Source organism: Galeopterus variegatus, unplaced genomic scaffold (assembly GCF_000696425.1).
Source record: "Galeopterus variegatus unplaced genomic scaffold, G_variegatus-3.0.2 Scaffold2770, whole genome shotgun sequence".
NCBI lineage: Eukaryota > Metazoa > Chordata > Mammalia > Dermoptera > Cynocephalidae > Galeopterus > Galeopterus variegatus.
Genome location: NW_007728881.1, coordinates 242,852 through 263,920, shown reverse-complemented (window position 1 = coordinate 263,920; position 21,069 = coordinate 242,852). Strand labels below are relative to the sequence as shown.

The 21,069-nt window shown below is 41.7% G+C and overlaps 1 protein-coding gene across 2 annotated transcripts in view; it reads left to right on the top strand.

Moving 5' to 3' along the window:
• Positions 1 to 3,024: 3,024 nt before the first annotated feature.
• FNTB (farnesyltransferase, CAAX box, beta) overlaps positions 3,025 to 21,069 on the top strand; it is a 78,401-nt gene continuing 60,356 nt past the window's right edge. The window contains exon 1 of one of the 2 annotated variants that reach the window (XM_008582937.1): positions 3,025 to 3,783. In XM_008582937.1, the coding sequence (XP_008581159.1) occupies positions 3,640 to 3,783 (144 nt within the window). In that variant the 5' untranslated portion in view covers positions 3,025 to 3,639. The remainder of the gene's footprint in view (positions 3,784 to 21,069) is intronic. The other variant, XM_008582936.1, reaches the window with a different exon arrangement.

Below are 21,069 nucleotides of genomic sequence, written 5' to 3'. Positions count from 1 at the left end.
TGTATGAAGGAGGGAATGATCAAATGTTGTTGGGAAGTCAAGTAGGAAGACTTGAGATGAAGTCAGTACTTGTCTTTGGTTTAACAATATGGAGTTTAACGGAGACTTGACAAGAACTGATTGGGAAGCCAAAAAAGGTTCAAGAGAGAGTTGGAGGAGAGGAACTGGAGACATTGGTAGGGGCAACTATTTCAAGGACTTTTGCTCTAAAAGCAAATGAGAAATGAGGAGGTAGCTGGAGGAGGAGTGGAATCAAAAAGGTTAAAAACAGGGCTGGCCAGTTAGCTCAGTTGTTTAGACACGGTTTTATAACACCAAGGTCAAGGGTTCGGATCCCTGTGCTGGCCAGCTCCCCCCACCCTCAAAAAAGGGTTAAGAATGTTTTTTTCTCCCCAAGATTAGAGAAATAGCATGTTTGAGGGTGATGGCATGATCACGTAGAAGGCAAGTCTGATGTTTTAAGAGAGATGAGGGAAGGATGGAGAGGGAGAGGATGGGCCTAGGTGGGGGCTGGGACAGTCATTCCATCCAGGGGAACAGGAAGGACAAGGAGCACGGAGTAGGAGGGCACAGATGATGGATGGTAAGAGAGTCAATGTGGAAGAGGAAATTAATTACCTAGCAGGATAATAGATGAGCTCTTTCTATTTTCCAACTGTTCCAATATATATTATTACACAGCTTCACAAGATATGAAAAGAAACAATTCATTCCAACATATGGTTTGGGTGTTTAATCCAAGGAGTGCAGTTTAAAGCATACCCTGTAAACCAACTCTCTGGTTAGAAGTGACCTCTAGTGTTTCATTTAGACCACTAATTTTTTTCTTGCTCGTGAAAGTACAAAATAATACCATCCACATTTTATATTATTTTTTAAGAAACATGATTCACAGTTTAATTTAGGAAAAAAATATTAGGCCTTTGAATAAAATAAACCCAAACCATCTGCAGTCCAAGCTGGAGTTGCTATTAATTATTATCACTAAGACTTTCCCCTTTAAGTACATCACTCTCCACATTACTGCCAATATTTTTGTTTATTCTGCTTCTTGAATGAGTGGCTTTACTAAATCCAGAGGGAGAACAACTGGTGGGCCATTGCTGATCCAAGGTTGAACAATCATCTCGATGCTTATGTAGATTACAAATTCTGCATATTTTTCATTACTGGTTTCACTTGATTTTTGGTTGTCACTGGGTTTCCTCTGCCAGGGATATTCCCTCACCCTGGGTTAGTTAACTCGTTTCGTCATGGGAATCTTTACAGATCTTCCAGACTACCTTAGGTCTCTCCTTTTATGCAATCTCACAACATTCTATGCTTTTTTTCCACCTCGTGCTGTTTCCCCAACTGTAATGAAAGTCAATTCTGAGGTTATTATCTAATGTCTGTTTCTTTTGATAAATCATGAGGCCCACAAGGGCAGAGACTGTGTCTGGCTTGTTCACCACTGTCTCCTTAGCACTTAGCTTAGTGCCCAGCACATTATTGGTACTCAATAAACATTTATTAAATGAACAGACACTATCTTGCAGGAGACCTCTGCCATACTCCTATTAACATCTGTTGGATCCCCCTGCAGAGGAGGCTGCATTTCAGAAATGGATTTCTACTTCTAGAATATAATTTGCAATTGCTTTAGAGCACCTGTGACAGATGCAACAATTTGTTACAAAATTGTTCCAGCTATCCTTTTAATGACCCAGACCTTATCAGACAATTTTTTCCAAAACAAAATTAAGGGAAAGACAATAAGATGTCAATACAGAGGGATGTATAATGAGACCATTCCATGTTGAGCAGCCCTATTCATGAACCTAACCCACCCAGTCCCACCTATTCCCAGATTTGATAGCATTCTGGCGCCTGTAGGTCTTAACCTGGCAACAGTACCCTAAGATGGCCATGGTGATAGTGTTCACCCACCTGAGGCCTTTATGCCATCCTAGCTTCATGTTTGGAATCTGAGTGCTTCTATTTACCACCAGAGACTGAGAACAGGGGGATAGCTGGTTGAGAAATATCACACTGGACTATATTCCCTGGATCCGAGATGTGTGACTTGGAATTGAGTGGGAACAGAGTTAAATGCTCTGAACAGGAAGTAGAGCTTGGCTCCAAGTCTATCGGGAATGTCTGTTTTTATCTTATCTTCTCCCACAATGCCCCATCCTACATAGTTTAATCTCTTGTTATTGCAATTTTGGTGTAGTCCTTTTGATGTGGGCCCTGAAAGAGATTCTTTTCTTTTTTTTTTTGTCTTTTGTCTTTTTTTCCGTGTCCGGCAACGGATCGCAACCCTCAGTGTTGCCCCCGTACCGGACCGGGGACCGGCAATGGGATTGCAACCCTCGGTGTCGCTCCCGTGCCTCGCTCAGCCAGTGAGCAGGAACCGGTCTGTATATGGGATCCGAACCCTCAGGTGGGAGCGCTGCCGCGCTTCCCAAGCGGTGCACTATCCAGTGCGCCACCGGGCCGGCCCGAGATTCTTTTCTATTGCTTGTCCAAAGGTAGCAGAGTTTTCCTAAAATCACAACTTTAACATTATTTTTTATAGAGGCGTACATGATAAAGTCCATTCAGTAAGAATTTCTTCTATTCTGAACACCTTCAGATTAAATAACAGAATTAATACAAGCATGTCTATGTATATTTGTGGCATGTCCTCTCAAACTTGAGGTCTCTTCTTAAGGAGCTCTTTCCCATATTGTTCATCAGGATGGCTCCTTGTCATCCTTCAGGTTTTACTCTAAATGTCACTTGCTCAGACAGGCTTGGCCTGACCACTCAATCCAGTTCATCCTCTACCCCTTTAGTCTCTCTGATAGACCCTGTTATTTTCCTTCATATAATTTATAACATCCCTATATATTTACTGTGTTCATACATTTAATTCTATTTCATCAGAATGTAAGGTCCCCAAGGGTAGGGGCCTTGTTTTCTTCACTTTTGTATTCCTAGGGCCTTCCACAATGCCTGGACATGCAGGAGGTGCTCAAAAAATATCTGCTGACTGAATATTTCTTTGGTTGTTTCACTTACACTTACTCCTTCTACTGCATTTTAGTTCCTGCAACTGCACTGTAATCCCCAAGAGGTAGAAGAAAATGACAATGCCCCTTTCCTCCATCACCGAGTACTGCGACGGCAATTCTGTACGTTTACTGGCTTCTCCTGGGAGGTGTCAAGAACCCAAAGGGGCACAACAATTCTACGAGTAATAGCCTGTGACAGAGGCAATCAGGAGAGCTGTCTGAAATGCTTCTAAATTTACACTCATTGGGTTCTCGGGCACCTCAAACTGCAGACTACTGCCTTACAATTAAGTGAGAATTAGCAGAATGTTTTTTAAAATTTTGCATAACGAACCGAGGCATCCACGCCATCGCACTGAAATGAAGTTCAGATGTGCACATCCCTGCGCTCCAGAAAGCTGAGCCCTTGCAGCATCTCCTCTGCCCAATAGGGGGCAGCAGCATCCCAGTAACTCACTCCCTGAAGACATGTAGGCGGATTCGCGTTGAAAATCTTTTTGGCTCTTCCCACTCCCCGTAGCGCCTTAGCCCGCTCGAGTTTCAATGCGCCTTGTTGCCGGACGAAGCTAAGTCCTATACACCGCCCGCTGCTCTCCTGATCATGGCTTCTCCGAGTTCCTTCACCTACTATTGCCCTCCATCTTCCTCCCCTGTCTGGTCAGAGCCGCTGTACAGTCTGAGGCCCGAGCACGCGCGGGAGCGGTTGCAGGACGACTCGGTGGAAACAGTCACGTCCATAGAACAGGTGAGGTGGCAGGACTGGGTGAGGCGCCCGCGCGGGGGCTTCTGGGAGCGGGAGTCCCGTCCGCAGGGCCGCCCGGGTGCGGAACTCACTGGGGAACTACGACTCCCACAGTGCACCGCGGCTCCCCCTGTGGGAAGCTCCGGGCGCCCAGGCTTGGGTTTCGGAGTGGAACGCTTGAGGGGCCGGGGTGGGGAGGGGTCTTTGTCAAGGCTGGGCTTGCAGGAGAGGACAATGCTCGGGTCCCCTCTGCCTTAGAGAGGGGATAGAATCCTGTTCTGTGCCTAGAGGACTGAAGCAGCCCTGGCGGATGAGACAGCCCACTCGGTTCTTCTGGGACATCGGGAGGTTCCGGGATGGATAGTGCACTTTCCCACGTACTCTCGCAGTTTGGAGACATGGAGGGTAGAGAACGGCCAAACTGTGGTTATGCCATTACACAGTCTGTTTAATTTGTGACTTACAGTGCTAGGATTGGGGCCTGCCTCGTGGGTGGGCGTTTTGGTGGTCATTCAGTCATTTGAGTAACAGCTCTGTGCTTGACATGGTATTTAACGCTGGAAATACAAAGAAATAAAACAGCCACTGACCAGGAGCCTGGATGGGGAAGACAGGCAGGAAAACAATACAGTTTGGAAAGTGTTATAATAAAAGTATGAATTTTGGACTACTTGTCATTTACTAAGGCCTAATAGGATTGAATCTATCATTGTGAAAAGCGTTTGGGGAATGAGTAGTGAACTATACTTTTGATTTTCTTCTCATTCTCCAATTGGAATCGTTCCCAAGTTAGTTATCGTAGACCTATTTGTCCATCTGTCACTAGGAGAAGTGTTCAGGATGATTCTTTTTAACACAAATAAGCATCTGGCTGCTTACTAAAATAAGATCTCTTAGTAATATCAGTCTCCAGACTTAACCTTGGAGGGACCTGCTTTGTCTTTCATACCTGAAGTGGAAGCCGTTATTTAGGCAAAATTAATAGTAATAAATATATTGTATAGTTATGACTGTAGATATAATTATAAATTTATAATAAAAACAAGGGCTTGAATACATGGTCATACACATAGTATAAGAACTGGAGATTTTTGATTTTTGCTTCATGGAATTTCGGGTAGCAAAGGAAACCCTTACCTTTTGAATCTAGCTCCCCAGGTTGGATAGCCCACCAGTGTGTCCTACAGTGTGTTTTTTGCAAAAAATTGCAAAGAAATCTCCAATCAATAAAAAGCATACAGGATCTTTGCAGCATTGCTAAGTGATGGATTGTCGAGTTCAGGTCAAGCCTTTTTCTTCTTATCTAACTTTATACTATGGGGTCACCTTTTATGTAGTTATGGGATTGACCCAGTGAACAAGGGCATGAATAGGAGGCTGGTGGAAAAAAGGGAGTCAGCATTTGTTTGTTAACCTAGAGACCAGAACAGAAACTTCCACAGTGAGAGAAGCAAGTCGAGAACAAGAACATCAGCATGAGCTTTTCTGTTCTACTCTTTCTCTTTTTCGTGTTCTGCCTTTTATTCCCCCCAGCAGAGTGCTGAAGTCCCTATCTGCTTAGTTCCTACCAGGAAAACACCAGCACTTGTGTTCTAGATACTTAGTTGTAATGAATGATGCAAAAGTGGATACAACAGGGTTCTCATCTGAAAAAAGACAGGTCAAGGCCAGGGCCAGGAGTAGATGCTAGGTTCTGATATGGAACATTGGTATTATAGAGTACCTTTCAAATCTAGGCCCAAATCTAGGTATGGTGGATAGTAGAGGATCTTTTTATTCTTTTCCATGTTGTTATTTCAGCTCACATTTAAGAAGTCTAGGATGAACAGTTTTAGATAGTAGGAAGATTAATGTAGCTACCTCACTGTTTTAATAATTGCAATTTATTGGGTCTGAGCTTTGTGCTAAATGCTGTCCATATATTGTATCATTCAATCCTTACATGTTTTACAGATGAGAAGACTGAGGTTTAGAGAAGTACCAGGTCGAGAGGTTAATTATAGTCTATTTACCAGAAATAACAACCTTGCTAGGAGGAACTGTTTACAGAGGATACTACTGTTATTCTTTTGGTGTTGACTGAAGCTTCCATTTACTTAGAGGGATTTACTGACAGCTCAATTTTGTGCCATTTCCCATAAAAACAAATGCTTGTCAGCTGCTTCCTATTTGATTATCAGGAGACTATTTATTTGTTAAACAATAATTCAATAATAGGAATTAAACCAATAAAAAACAGTGAGAAGAGCTCTTAGCCATGAGTTCTTCGGTTCCATTCATTCAACAAATACTTGAGTGCTTTCTATGTACCAGGCACTATTCTAGGTACTTGGCATAAGTCAGTAAAAAAAAGAGGCCAAGTTGATACCTTCATGGAAACTTTTGTTTAAGACCAGGGAGGCAGTCAATTAAAAAGGAAATATCTATATCTATAACTGTATAAAATGTTAATTAGAGAGAAGTGTTGTGGAGAAAAATAAAGCAGGATAAATGGGATAAGGTGTGCCAGGAATGGGTGGGGTGGGAGCAGGGGAGATGTTATGTAAGGTGATTAGGGAAAACCTCTGATGAGGTGACATTTGGGCTGAGACCCGACGTAAATGAGGGAGCAAGCTACATGTGGATCTGGCGGAAGAGCATTTTGGACAGAGAAAGCAGCAAGTACAAGGACCTGAGGCAGGAGTATGCCTGGTGATTAGAGAGGTTAACAAACAGAATAGAAGATGAGATCAGATCATGTCAATTATAGGGCTGTATAGGCTGTTGTAAGTACTTTTAAATACCCCGATTGAGACAGGAAGCTATTTAGCTGGATAGCTTCCATTTTACCTCGCTAGATTCATTCACCCCTTTGCTGCCCTGCTCTGTAGATGTGCCCAGGAGGTGGACCTACACTGACAGGCACCCTTGCCTTATGGCTGCTGGTTACAGGTGGCCATGGGAAGTATTGCTGGGAGGTGAGAGAGAGGGAGAAGAATGACGTCAGCTTATTTCTTCCCTCCTCCAGGGTCGTGTGGGTTGGAGTCTCCCTACACTTAAGGCCACATCTCCTATCAGGTGCCTTCTCCCCGGAGCTCTCTGTTTGCTCCTCTAGTCCTTCTCTTCACACCTTCAGGTCTAGGAGGGGATCAAATGTCCCTGAGTTACCAGCTCCAGATACTGCACTCTCCCTTGTGGTTTTTGTACACCTGCCCACATTTTTGATAATAGTTCCTTTATAAACTCCTCAAATCACCCACTTTGTGCCATCTGTTTCCTACCAGGACTTAGACTGATCCATGATCAGAGGGCTTTAGCAGAGGAGTGGTATAATCTGACTACTATTTTAACAGGCTCATTTAGGTTACTGTCAAGAGTAGATTGTGGGGAGGTGAGGGTGGATGTAGGGAAACTAGTTAGGAGGCTATTGCAACGTCCTAGGTGAGAGATGCTGGCAGCTTAGCTCAGAGTGGCGGTAGTGGAGGAATGAAGAGCGATCAGGTTCTGGATTTTTTTTTTTCTAAGCTCTCTCCCCTGACAAGCTGTTTTGCTGATTAAATGTAGGAGGGCCATTTATGACTCTAGAAAGCAAGATGTGGTTTTATTGTTGGTGCCTGCTTTTCTTACTGTGCCATCTGGAATCAACCCATTGCAGACACTCTGTGATTCAGGCTGGTAGGTTAATACTGATAGTCTCAGAGGTAGCATCCTTACCAAAACAGTTGTTTACAAAAGACAGTACTCTTGTTTTCATTTTAGTTTGGTTTGTCCTTGGACAGGGGTAAAAGCATCCTCCATCTGAAATGGCATGATGTCATTAGAGAGCAGTCAATCAAGTGACAATCAGCTCTGAGGGGAATATGAAAGAATTATTAGTCTTAGTCCTTGCCTTCAAAAATTCTTTTCTTTTAGAGGGGGGAAAAAAAAGAATATTTCCAAAGCAATCAGAATGCTAAATTATGAGTGCGTTGCACAAGGATTTCAGGGAGTGGTGGAGCCAGCTGTGTGGGCTGAGGCAGTCAGGATGACTGCATGAAAAACGTGGAACAGGGTTGGGCTATAAAGGATGGGGGCAGCCATTCCAGTAGGTGGAGCCGTGGAGGGAAGACTCTGGCTTGACTGGGGATGGTGAGGAAAACACCTTACCAGGAATGGAGGTTGGATGTGGTAGGAAATTAGGTGAGCGGGATGGTGGGTAGGGCTGCATCAGGGTTTTGAGAGCCAGGCTGAGGTGCTGGCCTTAAGTGCTGGGTAGTGGCCATCTCAGATCCTCAAGGAGGGACCAGCAGCATTCCAGGAAAGAATCCTGGCCTCCTGTTGTTGACTTGTTTCAAGTTATAGTCTGCAAAAGATTAGTAAATGGAGGTGGAACAAGTCAGTAAATAGGATCAAACTTCCCAGTTTTTTATGCCTCTGATAGAAGGAACTAGAGCTCCATATGGTTAACCAGTCACTAGGCTAGTTGTGTTAATTTTATTTTATTGAAATTCAGCATATACCATATTACCCAACTAAAGGCAATCTAAAATATCAAATTTTCCCCATTTTCTCTATTAAAAAGTCCAGAAAGTGTTTTTGGTCAAGTTGAAAATACATGTATTTTTAGGCATGTAGATGAACTTAAAGATTTATGTTGAAATTTAGGTACATATGCCTATCTAAAATCACATGCTTTATAAAATAACACTAATTTAGAAATTTTTTTCTCCTCTTATTTATAAAACATTTCTCTTCAAATTCGTCACACACATCTTTGACTTTAGTATTTTTATCATCACTGGAGCCACTTTTTGAGTCTGCCAATATAGTTTCCAGACTGCATGCTCAGTTCTTTGAGATACGTCTTTTTTGAAATCATGATATTGTCATTGAATATTTTATACCAAGTTACAAGTATCCACTTGCATAACATTAAGATTTTTTTTTTTACAATGTCCAGTTAGTGTATATTTCTGGTCACTACAACTTAACCACTTTGTTACTTTTTAAAATGATCTTTAAAAGGCTGGTTTATGGGCCGGCCCGGTGGCGCACTGGATAAGTGCGCCGCTTGGGAAGCGCGGCGGCGCTCCCGCCCGAGGGTTCGGATCCCACATACAGACCGGTTCCCGCTCACTGGCTGAGTGAGGCGCGGGAGCAACGCCGAGGGTTGCGATCCCGTTGCCGGTCCCCGGTCCAGTACGGGGGCAACACTGAGGGTTGCGATCCATTGCCGGACACGGAAAAAGACAAAAGACAAAAAAAAAAAAGGCTGGTTTACGGGCCGGCCCGGTGGCAGTGCGCTGCTTGGGGAGTGCGGCAGCGCTCCCGCCGAGGGTTCGGATCCCATGTGCAGACCGGTTCCTGCTCACTGGCTGAGCGAGGCGCGGGAGCAGCGCCGAGGGTTGCGATCCCGTTGCCGGTCCCCGGTCCGGTACGGGGGCAACACTGAGGGTTGCAATCTGTTGCCGGACACGGAAAAAGAAAAAAAAAAAAAAAAAAAAAGGCTGGTTTACAATGGCAATTTACACGTGACAGTATGAGTTTATATCCCCAGAAATAATTGCTAAATCTGTGTTTAATTTGTCTTCTTTCACTGATAGCATTAGCCAAAGCAGCCCAAATCAAACCCTGACTGAGGCTGTTTTAGGCTACTGTGTCAACCCCAACTGGTACTTTGTATTCAAAATAAAGAAATTGAAAGAACTCCCTACAGCAAGAGGTACTTTGTAAGTATTTGATTATAAAGTGATTTGTTTTTTCTGAGGGATAATTCTACTTTTTAGGAAGAATCTTGCGTCATATGTAACATATTAATGATTCTCTTACTGCAGCTTCAGCAGTAGCATGAATCTCAGGCAGCAAATCTGATTTCTGGAACAGTCCTCCTCTGGGAAAGAGGGGGAGATGTGGGAAGAAGGGAAGCGATAGTCCATGGTGTGAAGGTTGGTACATAGTGAGATCAGCTGTAGATAGAAGCTGTGAAAGAGAAAGTAGCAAATGCATTAGCTGGATTTTACCATTCATCGGTGAATGGAAATTATCCCGTGATTTTATTGATTGGATTTCTAGAAAAACTCCATGAGACGTCTTTTAAACAGAGCTTTGAGAATGCAGGCATATGGTTAGCTCTTCATTTATTTATTGCCGTGGCACCTAAGTCTTGGGGACTTTGGAGCAGTCACTTCATCTCTGGCACAATCTCTCCATCTATTGAAAAACACAAACTGATACACATATTCGTTTATATCATATATGCGTGTGTATATATGTGTGTTTATATCATATGTGTGTGTATATGTGTGTGTTTATATCATATGTATGTGTTTATGTCATGCGTGTGTTTATATCGTGTGTGTATAGGTGTGTGTTTATATCATATACGTGTGTGTGTGTATAAATCGGTATTTATTAGTTTATAGTATATATTTTATATATTATATATTTTAAAGATATTTGTGTATGTATGATATATATAGTGTGTGTATGTACACACACACACACACACACACACACGTATATATATAAAATCTGACTAGCAAACTTAAAAACATTCTGTACATAGAAACACCTAGCCTGGGGCCGGCCCGGTGGCACACTGCTATAGTGCGCCGCTTGGGAAGCGCGGCGGCGCTCCCGCCGAGGGTTTGGATCCCACATACAGACCGGTTCCCGCTCACTGGCTGAGCGAGGCGCGGGAGCGACACCGAGGGTTGTGATCCCGTTGCCGGTCCCGGTCCGGTACGGGGGCGACACTGAGGGTTGCAATCCGTTGCCCGGTGGCGCACTGGATAGTGCGCCGCTTGGGAAGCGCGGCGGCGCTCCCGCCGAGGGTTTGGATCCCACATACAGACCGGTTCCCGCTCACTGGCTGAGCGAGGCGCGGGAGCGACACCGAGGGTTGTGATCCCGTTGCCGGTCCCGGTCCGGTACGGGGGCGACACTGAGGGTTGCAATCCGTTGCCGGACACAGAAAAAGACAAAAAGAAAAAAAAAAAAAAAAGAAACACCTAGCCTGTTCCCTGTCAGAAGCAGGAATAATTTTCTGACCAACTAATAGACCTTAACTCTGAACTCTTGTGTTCCCTTTTTGCCATATCCTAAGTGACAGGTTGCCTCATGACTAGAGAATGTGAGAGATGTACTGTTAGGATTAACATTTGTCATATGATACATTAAATGAGATTGGGAGGGCTGGCCTAGAAACCTAATGGTTAGGTATAACATTGTTTTGGTGGGAAAACAAATAAGGTCTAAAAAACTTACTTACCAATGAACTTTTGGAATACAGCTTCTTTGTTTGTTGTGGGCTGCCCATCTGGGTTGGGGTGGGTGATGAGGCTTCACAAAACAGCACTTTGAAATCTTTTTCCAAGTACGTAAGTATAAATAATATATAAATAATATAGTATAAATAATGTTATTAACGGCCATTTTCCTATAACCTAGAACTAACAGTTAATACCATCTTTTATTTATTTTTTTGGCTTTATATTTGTTTAAAGGAAAACAATTAGAAATATAGCCAAAGTCTGCTTTCACCCTACCCCCAGTTCAGTTTGCCTCATCCTCCCCAGAAGCAGCCTCTATCATGAGTTGGGTGTGTATCCTTCTACTTTTTCACTTCTAATCCTATTGTACCTCCAATAAACAATTGTATTTGTGCATGTTTTTTAAAATTTACATAAATTGTCACACTATGTCTTCTTGCCTATTTTCATTTAACATTGTTTTTGATCTCCAAATTCATGTGTGTTTAACTACTGTTAAGGATAATTTTCAAAAAAAGGTAAAATCATAACTCATACAGATGAAAGTAAACGTGTGTTAAATTTTACTCACATTTGAGGGAACCAGGCAGATGTTATAACCAGTTCAAAGCCAAAGTCAGGAAGCACAAATTTATATGGGGTAAAGAAATTTAATTGCAAATGAAGGCAAAACTGGTTTTTCCACTGTGAGGAAGGAAGTCAATAAATCAAAACTCTACGGGACAAGACAGAGTTTACATATCTATGAGTAACCTATGTAGGGGTGGAGGGAAAGCTAACTCTGCCCACTAAAATGACTGACAATAGACAGACTAATAGGAGGAAAAGGCATACAATTTTATTAACTATTCATTATTAACCCAGGAGTATGAGATTCAAAGAAGGGCCAGATGGCTGAAGCTTAAATACCCTCCTCACAGAGGAGAGGGAAGTCAGGCAGTAGGAAATTTTAAAGGCATAGTGAATGATTTTTAGGAGGCATAAATAGGCCCTGAAGACCACACAATGGTTTATAAATTATTTGCTTTGGGAAAATAAGTTGAAGGGAACCAATAAGTTATGGGATGATAAGGGGTGGAACTACACTGTGAACAAAGGTTGTCTTATTATGCAGATAAAGTCTCTCAGGTAATCTATGGAAGCTGCCCTTAGATGAATAGAAGGAAAGTCTGTCCAGGCATGGTGATGACTTTTAGTTTCCTCTCCTGCGGTTATTTTTTCTTGGTTATTTGATGAGATTCCTAGGGATGGGTTCTTAAGAAAAATGGATTTCATTTGGAAAGAAGTTTCTTTAGTCAGGTAAGTAAATTCCAGAGTGAAAGAAAGTGAGCCGAGATACTGGGTACTGTTCAAGCTTTATTAAAGGAAGAAAATCTGCCCGGCTGTGCTCAAAGTGGCAGGCAGCCCAGGGCTGCCCTGAAAATGGGGACAGCCCCAACAATGGGTTTGTGAGAGTTTGTATTAGCTTTAGGGCAGGAAATGTACGGGGGAGGGGCCATTAGGTTGATGTAACTGAGTGGAGAACTGTGCCGATGCAGAAGCCTGAAAGTTGTTTCTAAGTCAGGAGGCTTCTCCTAAAGGGAAGCGAGCAGGGGCTTGGTGCTGGAGTGGAAGACGAGGCCAGCGGCTATTTCATGCTGGTGCTTTTTGATGGTGCCGGCCACGTGCAAAATCCATCACAGAGAGAGTTCCTCTCTGCACAAGGGGGGTGGGAGAAAAAAACAAGAGAATGTTGGAGACTTTTTGGTTCTGTGGCAGCTTCTAAGGCCTTCTGATTTCCTTTAATTCAAAGTGCTCAGCACACCAAAGTACCATACTTTGGGGTATTCTCTGTGCCCCAGCACCTACAGTTTACAAAGAGAAGCAAAATAGTTCAAAGACAATGAGTAGGGCTAGAAGCAGACAGCCTGGAAGGGAGCGCTATAGACAATGCAGACACTTTCCATTGAAGTGTGACATTTTTTCTACACTACTATTTAGTATACTCATATGTAGTAGTTAGATGGAATGACCTACAGGTATGGTATAGTTTAATATTGTATCTTATCATATTACGTTATATACTATAGTATATTTTATCCATTCTCTCCCTGGCGATGGGCGTTCAGGTTGTATTTAAGTTTTTACTAATAATACTGTGTAGGGGAGGAAAAATATCTTTTTCTTTTACCCTTCTGAGTTCTTGGCTGGACCATTGTAACAAAAGAGAAAAGCATACAATTTTATTTAATGTAAATTTTATGTGACATGGGAACCTTCATAAGGAAGTTCAGACCTGAAGAAGTGGTTAAACCTGAGTATTTTTATGCTAGGTTTGAGGAAGAGTGGAAAGTCATGGAGAAATATTAATAGGACAAAGGGGGTTATAAGCTAAGTGTAATAAACTTGGGGAAACTTAGCAAGGTCTGTATTCAGATTTGTCTTTGTGTCCCTTCATCTTTGGGGATAAGGATGCTCCTTCCTGTGGATACAGGGAGGGCATCTCTCACATGAGGGTCTTATGACCTGCTTCAGGGGAAGGTCAGAAAGTCCTTCCTGCACCTGTTATTTCTCAAATTAAAATATGCATAGAAGACTGAATTTGTGAAAAACAGTATCTTTTATATGTTCCAGATATCTTCCCTTAGGTTCTTGTTTACCTTTAAGCTTGCTTAGGCTTATGTTTTGTTTTGTTTTTCTTATCTATCTTATCTTATAAATTTTTTTTTATAGTTTGGGCTTTTTGAAGAAATCCTTTCCTATCCCATGGATATAAGGATATTCTCTTATATGCTTTTTTTAATGATTTGAGTTATGGTTTTCATGTTTAAGTTTAATCAGCCTGGAATTTATTTATTTATTTATTTGTTTATTTAAAAGATGACCGGTAAGGGGATCTTAACCCTTGACTTGGTGTTGTCAGCACCACGCTCACCCAGTGAGCCAACCGGCCATCCCTATATGGGATCCGAACCCGTGGCCTTGGTGTTATCAGCACCGCACTCTCCCGAGTGAGCCACAGGCCGGCCCCAAACCTGGAATTTTTTTAGAGTGTAAAGTAGGGAGCTAGTTTTTCTCCTAGCAACATTTACTTAATGGTCTACTTTGATATTGGGTTTTACCATCTCCCTATATACCAGGTTTTTATATATGCATGTGCCTTAGTTATTCTTTCTTTTTTAATCTTTGGTTTTTTAAAAAAATTTAAGCGAAATTTAGATAACATAAACATTTTTAAGTATACAGTTTGGGGATATTTAGTACGTTCACAATGATGTGCAACCATCAAGGGATTCTTTAATGAAAAATGCTACTAGAGGATGGCCCCTGAGTATTATAGCATATTAATGATAAGCACCTGTCCTTGGAGTGAGGCCAGTTACTACTGATAACATGAATTGTGGATTTGAGAGCCATTGGGAACCTCTCTAGTGTTCATTTTGGCTTATGATATGAATTTAGTTTTCTTTGATTACTTCTAGAAGAACCTGATGTTAAGTTTTTTAAAAAAATTAATTGTCCAGGGGCTGAGCCCGTGGCGCACTCGGGAGAGTGCGGCGCTTCCGCCGCGGGTTCGGATCCTATATAGGGATGACCGGTGAGCTCACAGTGCTCACTGGCTGAGCGCGAGTGCGGCCAGTCTCAAAAAGAAAAAAAAAAAAAGAAAAAAATTAATTGTCCAGGGTTTGATCCCTGTACCAGCAGCCACCAAACAAACAAATAAATAAATAGTGAGGGCAGGGGTTCTCAAATGTAGCTGAACATTAGAATCACCTGGGGAGCTTTTTTGATTTCCCCCTCCCCCCATTGCCTCCCCCACTCCACACCAATTAAAGCAGAACCTTTGTGGGTAGGACCCAGGCATCAGTATTTTTTAAAAGCTCCCCAGGTGATTCTAATATGTGGCCAAGATTGAGAATCCCTGGTACCATTCAGAAAGGATTTGATCCTTGATCCAGAGGAACACCGGCTGGATGCAGAGACTGGGTCAAACTGTTGAATTTTGGAACTGTAGGGGAGGAAAAAAAAAATTCTCTCTCCCTTTTATGTGTTCTTAGCTGGGACCTCCTATAACAAAAGATACATTAACAAGAGAAAAACAAACAAGAGTATTAACATGCATACCTCATGTATACATGGGAGGTACTCAGAGAAATGAGTAAATCTTAAAGTGGTGGCTTAGAGTTCAGGCTTTAATACCATCTTAAGCTGAAACAAAGAAAGGTGTTGGGAGGCCAGTAATGGGAAGGTGACCAGGAGAAGCATGGTAAACAAGGATGAAGTTTGTTATGCAGGTTTGCATGGTGCCTTCTCTTTGATGAGTCTCGTGTGATTTAGTCATCCTTCCCTTCCTGGTACCTGAGACAAATAGAGATTTTCTTTGTAGATGTAAATTTCCTTTACTAAAGGATAACTTCTCTGATTTCAGAGCTTTTCCTATGTCTGCTGTTTCTCAAAATAATCCGCTTAAAATAATCCTTATGCTAAAGAGGCTTATTTTGGGTTGACATATTCTGGTCTCCTACAGTCATATTTTGGTCTCCCACCTAGTTAAAATACTAGGTTATTTATTCAGAGTTGTGTGTTGTTAAACACGTAAAAAATATTTGTTGTCTTTGTTTATCCTTTACTAGTTGAGAAGTATGGAGAGCAGTTTAAAAAATAATAAAAACAAGTAGTTACACATGAAGAAAGTACTATTTGGAGCAAAACGCTATGCATCATCTTCTGAGCTGAAATTTAGTGACTATTACCACTACTAAAAACCTTCTTTGGGCCGGCCCTTGGCTCACTCGGGAGAGTGTGGTGCTGATAACACCAAGGCCACGGGTTCGGATCCCATATAGGGATGGCCGGTTTGCTCACTGGGTGAGCGTGGTGCTGACAACACCAAGCCAAGGGTTGAGATCCCCTTACCGGTCATCTTTTTAAAAAAAAAAATAAAATAAAAACATAAAAACCTTCTTTGATCTATCAAATGTTAACATGCATCAGAATCCTGACCCCGCCCCCATAGTTTCTGAGTTTATAAGTCTGTATCTAAGAATTTGCATTTCTAATGAATTTAGCTTAGTTTCTGGTGAACCTGCTGCTGGATTACTAGATTTTTTTTTTTGTCATGTGGCTATTGAGGGGATCTGAACCCACAACCTTGATGTTATAAGGCTGTGCTCTAACCAACTGAGCTAACCAGCCAGCCCTGGTCTACTAGTTTTCTGTCACTGTAACATGCTTTTGTTTGGTGAGTATGGGTGAGCACAGAGCAAGCTCTTTAGGGGCAGAACTCTCTGTCTCTTTTGCATAGGGATGTGTTCCAGATGCCTAGAGCATAGAAGAAAGATGAGAAGGTTGTTGAGAAAATATTTCTTAAGCTCCCATGGTAATAATGAAGTATTTGGATTTTTCCTTAGTAGCTTATGAAATTTCAAACATAACCAAGTTGAAAGAATTTTATGATGAATACCAGTAAGATCACCATCTAATTCTTTTATTAACATTTTCCTATACTTTTTTTCACATATTGATTCATCTATTCATTCCTCTATGTTTTCTTTTCTTTTTTTTTTCCTTTTTGTCTTTTTTACTGACCAGTATGGGATCGCAACCCTCAGTGTCACGCCCGTACTGGGGACCGGCAACGGGATCGCAACCCTCAGTGTTGTGCCCGCGCCACGCTCAGCCAGTGAGCGGGAACCGGTCACCACATGGGATCCGAACCCTCGGCGGGAGCGCCACCGCGCTCCCAAGCGGCGCACTCTCCAGTGTGCCACCGGGCCGGCCCATTCCTCTATGTTTTCTTAATGGATTTCAAAATAAATGGTAGACATCAATGCATTTCTCCCTAAATACTTTTAATATGCTTGTCATTAACTAGAGTGTGGTATTCATTTTTACTTCTTTTTTCTTTCAAGATAAAATTTACATACAATGAAATCTGTATATCATACATATACATTCACATTTGCTGAGTTTTGGCAAGTGCACACACCTGTGTAACCCAAACCTTTATCAAGATATTGGACATCACCCTCAATCCTGGGAATTCCTTCATGCTTCTTCCCAGTGAGTCCTCCAACCCCCCCCCTGCCAGAGGCAACCAATATCTGATTTTTTAAAATACAGATTAATTTTGCTTTTTCTAGAATATTATCTAAATGGAGTAATACAGTATGTGTGCTTTTGTATAAGGCATCTCTCACCCAGCGTGTTAATGAGGTGCACTGTTGTTGTTTGCGTTAGTAATAGTCTTTTAATTTTTTTTTTGGCAGCTGGCCAGTAGCGGGATCCAAACCCTTGAACTTGGTGTTATCAGCATCATGCTCTAACTGAGTGAGTTAACTGGCCAGCCCTGTCACTCTTTAATTACCAAATATTATTTCTGTAAATATATTACAGGGTTTTTATTTTATTTTATTTTAATTTTTTGGTTTCTGGTCAGCACAGGGATCTGAACACTGGGCCTTGCTGTTATCAGCAACATGCTCTCCCAAGTGAGCTAACTGGACAGCCCTTATAGGGTTTTTAAAAAAAAATCTATTCTCTTATTGCAGGATAACTGAGCTGTTTCCAGATTTTGGCTGCTGTGAGTAGTGCTGCTATGAACATTCTTGTAGAATCTTTATGGGCATATGTTTTCATCTCTTTTGCATAAAGACCTGGTAGTGGAATTGCTGGATAATAGGGTAGGTTTATGTTTAGTTTTATAAGAAACTACTAGCTTTTTACAGAGTGGTCATGTGTATTACACTCTCACCAGCAATGTTTGAGTAGGAGGGTTCTGGTTGCTCTACATGCTTGCAAACATTTGATGTTGTCCATATTTTTAACTTTAGCCATTCTGCTGGTGGGTGCCAAGTGCTATCTCATTGCAGAGTATTTGTTTTTAAATTGCCAGAAACACTCTAATCATTTTAAGCAATTGTTTATCTACTATACATATAAATGCATTGTGTGTGTGCCTGTGCAGATGTTCATGGCACAAAAGTCTTCTCAAAAGTCTTTAAACTTGGATAAGGTAGTCACGGTGGAATCTGACTTTTAAGTGTTTTGTTTTAGTTCTTAATAATTTCCTCTAACATTTTATTATAAAAAATTTCAAATATGCATAAAATTTGACAGCATCTATTTACCCTGCACTGAATGCCCCCCATATAAACTGTTAAAAGATATATTTTATTTATTTATTTACTTACTTTTCAGGCGGCTGGTTGGTGCAGGGAACTGAAACCTTGACCTTGGTGTTACAAGGCTTCACTCTGACCAACTGGGCTAACCGGCCAGCCCAAAAGATACATTTTAAAGAGGATAAAATTGTGACTCTATAGGAGAGGAAAGGGGTGACACCCTTCCTGACCTACCCTAAGGGTCACAGCCAACACTCCTATAACAAAAGACAGATTAACAAGAGAAAATCATAACAGATTTATTTAATCAAAGTTTTATGTCAAAAGGAAGCCTTCAGAAATGAAGACCCAAAGACCCAGGGAAGACTGTTTTTATGCTTAGGTTCAGTGAAACATGGACAGCATGTAGAAATCTGGTTGTACAAAAGCATATTATTTAATAGTAATGGACTGAGTGGGGGAAACCCAACAAAGGCCTGTCTGTTGAGACTCTTCTTGGCCGCTCTGTGCAGTGTTCCTTCCTCCTGATTATGGGGCAGGCCCTCTCTGCAATGAGCATCTTCCAGGGAGAAGGGAGAAGAGAGAGAGTGGCCCTTTTAGGTTTATGGCTGGCTTTGTGGGAGAGGGAGTCTAGTTTCTATGACCCACCTTGGGGAAAGGAATTCTGGTTTCTATAACTCACTTTGGGGGAGTAAGGGTGGGAGACAGGAAGGCAGGAGAAGGTCAGAGAGACCTTGCTTCTGAGGCCCTTCCAATGTCCTTTAGCTCAAAGTACTCCACATGCCAAAGTGCCATACTATGGGTGTCACATTCTGAGCCCCAACAAGTCATACAGATATAAGATGAACGATGTCAAAGATTTTACTTAACTTATTAATTAATGCAGGAACCAGTAAGATATTACAGCTAGTTCAGAAGAGACTCTAGGTACCGTGGATTTATAGTCAGATAAGTAATGCTGAAACAGATTTACAAATGAATGTACAACTGGTCAGTATCCAAAGGGTGATAATTAAGTGTACTCATGTTTCACCAAATACAATTTGCATTTCTGTGGATAGAAACTATTTCCATTACTATCAGTTTTCTACAAGTTAACTTCTACCTCTAGAGAGGTGTGAAGGGAAAAGGCTCATGGGTGAAGTCTGGAGGAAAGCAAGCTCAGCTTGTGAGGCCCTTCCAGTGTCCTTCAGTTTAAAGGACTCATCATGCCCAAAGTGCCATACTTTGGAGTATTGTTTGCTGAGCCCTTTATAGCAGCATTATTCATAGTAGCCAAAAAGTGAAAACAGCCCAAATGCCCATCACTGAAAAATTGATAAAGAAAATGTGATATAATCTTACGATGGAATATAACTCAGAAAAAAATATATAATAAAAAGAAATTGAGTCCTGATGCATGCTACAACATAGACAAGCCTTGAGAACATTATGCTAAGTGGAAGAAGCTAGTCACAAAGGACCACATATTGCAACTCCATTGGCTGCTGTGAGTAATGCTGCCATGAACATTCTTGTAGAATCTTTATGGGCATATGATTCCATTTATATGAAATTCCAGAATAGGCAAATCTACAGGGATAGATTAGTGGTTATCAGGAGCAGGGAGGATGGGGGATTAGGTATGATAGCTAAGAGGTGGTGGTGGGCGTTCTTTTTTGGGATGGTACAAATGTTCTAAAATTGAATGTGGTGATGATAGATGCATAACTGTGAATATGCTAAAAACCATTGATTTGAGCACTTTAAATGAGTGAATTAAGTGGTATTATATCTCAATAAAGCTATTAAAAATGCAACAGTTCTTAAGAGAAAATAAATTATTTGTTCATTATTATGAGCAGCTGACCTGTAGTACTCAGGTACTTATTAGAATTCATAATTTGAATGTTCAGATATGAGTCAATAATTAACTACATTGGAATACCACTTACTCATTCTGAAGAAGAGTAATTAGGAAATCCAAAGAGAATAGGCACTATGTTGGGAATACTGTAAACATTTTCCACTTTGCACTATGGCATATTTCCATGATTCCGTCAGATACCTTAGTTTAGGAATAAACCTCCATTTTCCTTGTCTAGTACTTGGCTGTTGTTGCCCAAGTGGGAGGTGAAGATGGGTCTTCTCATTAAGGATTTCCTGACTGGAACGTTTCCTCCCTAGGTGTCTAAGTATCATAATGCTAAGGAGAAGATGGGCCTATCCATTAGCCTTTGAATATTAATAAGTGATTTGGATGTGAACAGGTTTGTGTTTGGGTAAAGGAAGCAAGTTTTCCTCTCACTTGGTTTTGTTTCATTCAGAATTCATCAACTCACTTATATATAACAGTATATTGTTCTGGAATAGACTCAAAAGAGAAGCAATCGGCACTCAGAGGGTTGGAGAGTCAGGTACTTATTACACCTGTGGGCCCAGGTGAGCTAGTGCTCCAAGCTCTGAGCCCCGAGTTTAGGTCTTACAGGGTTTATATAGGCAAACTCTTCCAGGTTCTAGGTTTCACTTTCTCACCATTCATGTAGCTAGTGCAGTAATATGTTTTGTTTTCCCAGCATTCATGTAGCCAGTACAGTAGCTATTGTGATAAGCAAACACAGTTTATAGAAGTGGGAGTGTGGAGCAGTTGATATCAGTAAAGCTGATACAACAAGCAGGTTCTGTTTTAAAGGGAAACCAAGCTACTGAAAGAATTAATTTTGGGGGCCGGCCCGGTGGCGCACTGGATAGTGCGCCGCTTGGGAAGCGCGGTGGCGCTCCCGCCCGAGGGTTCGGATCCCACATACAGACCGGTTCCCACTCACTGGCTGAACGAGGCGCGGGAGCAACACCAAGGGTTGCAATCCCGTTGCCGGTCCCCGGTCCGGTATGGGGGCAACACTGAGGGTTGCGATCCATTGCCGGACACGGAAAAAGACAAAAGACAAAAAAAAAAAAAAAAAAAAAAAAAAAAAAAA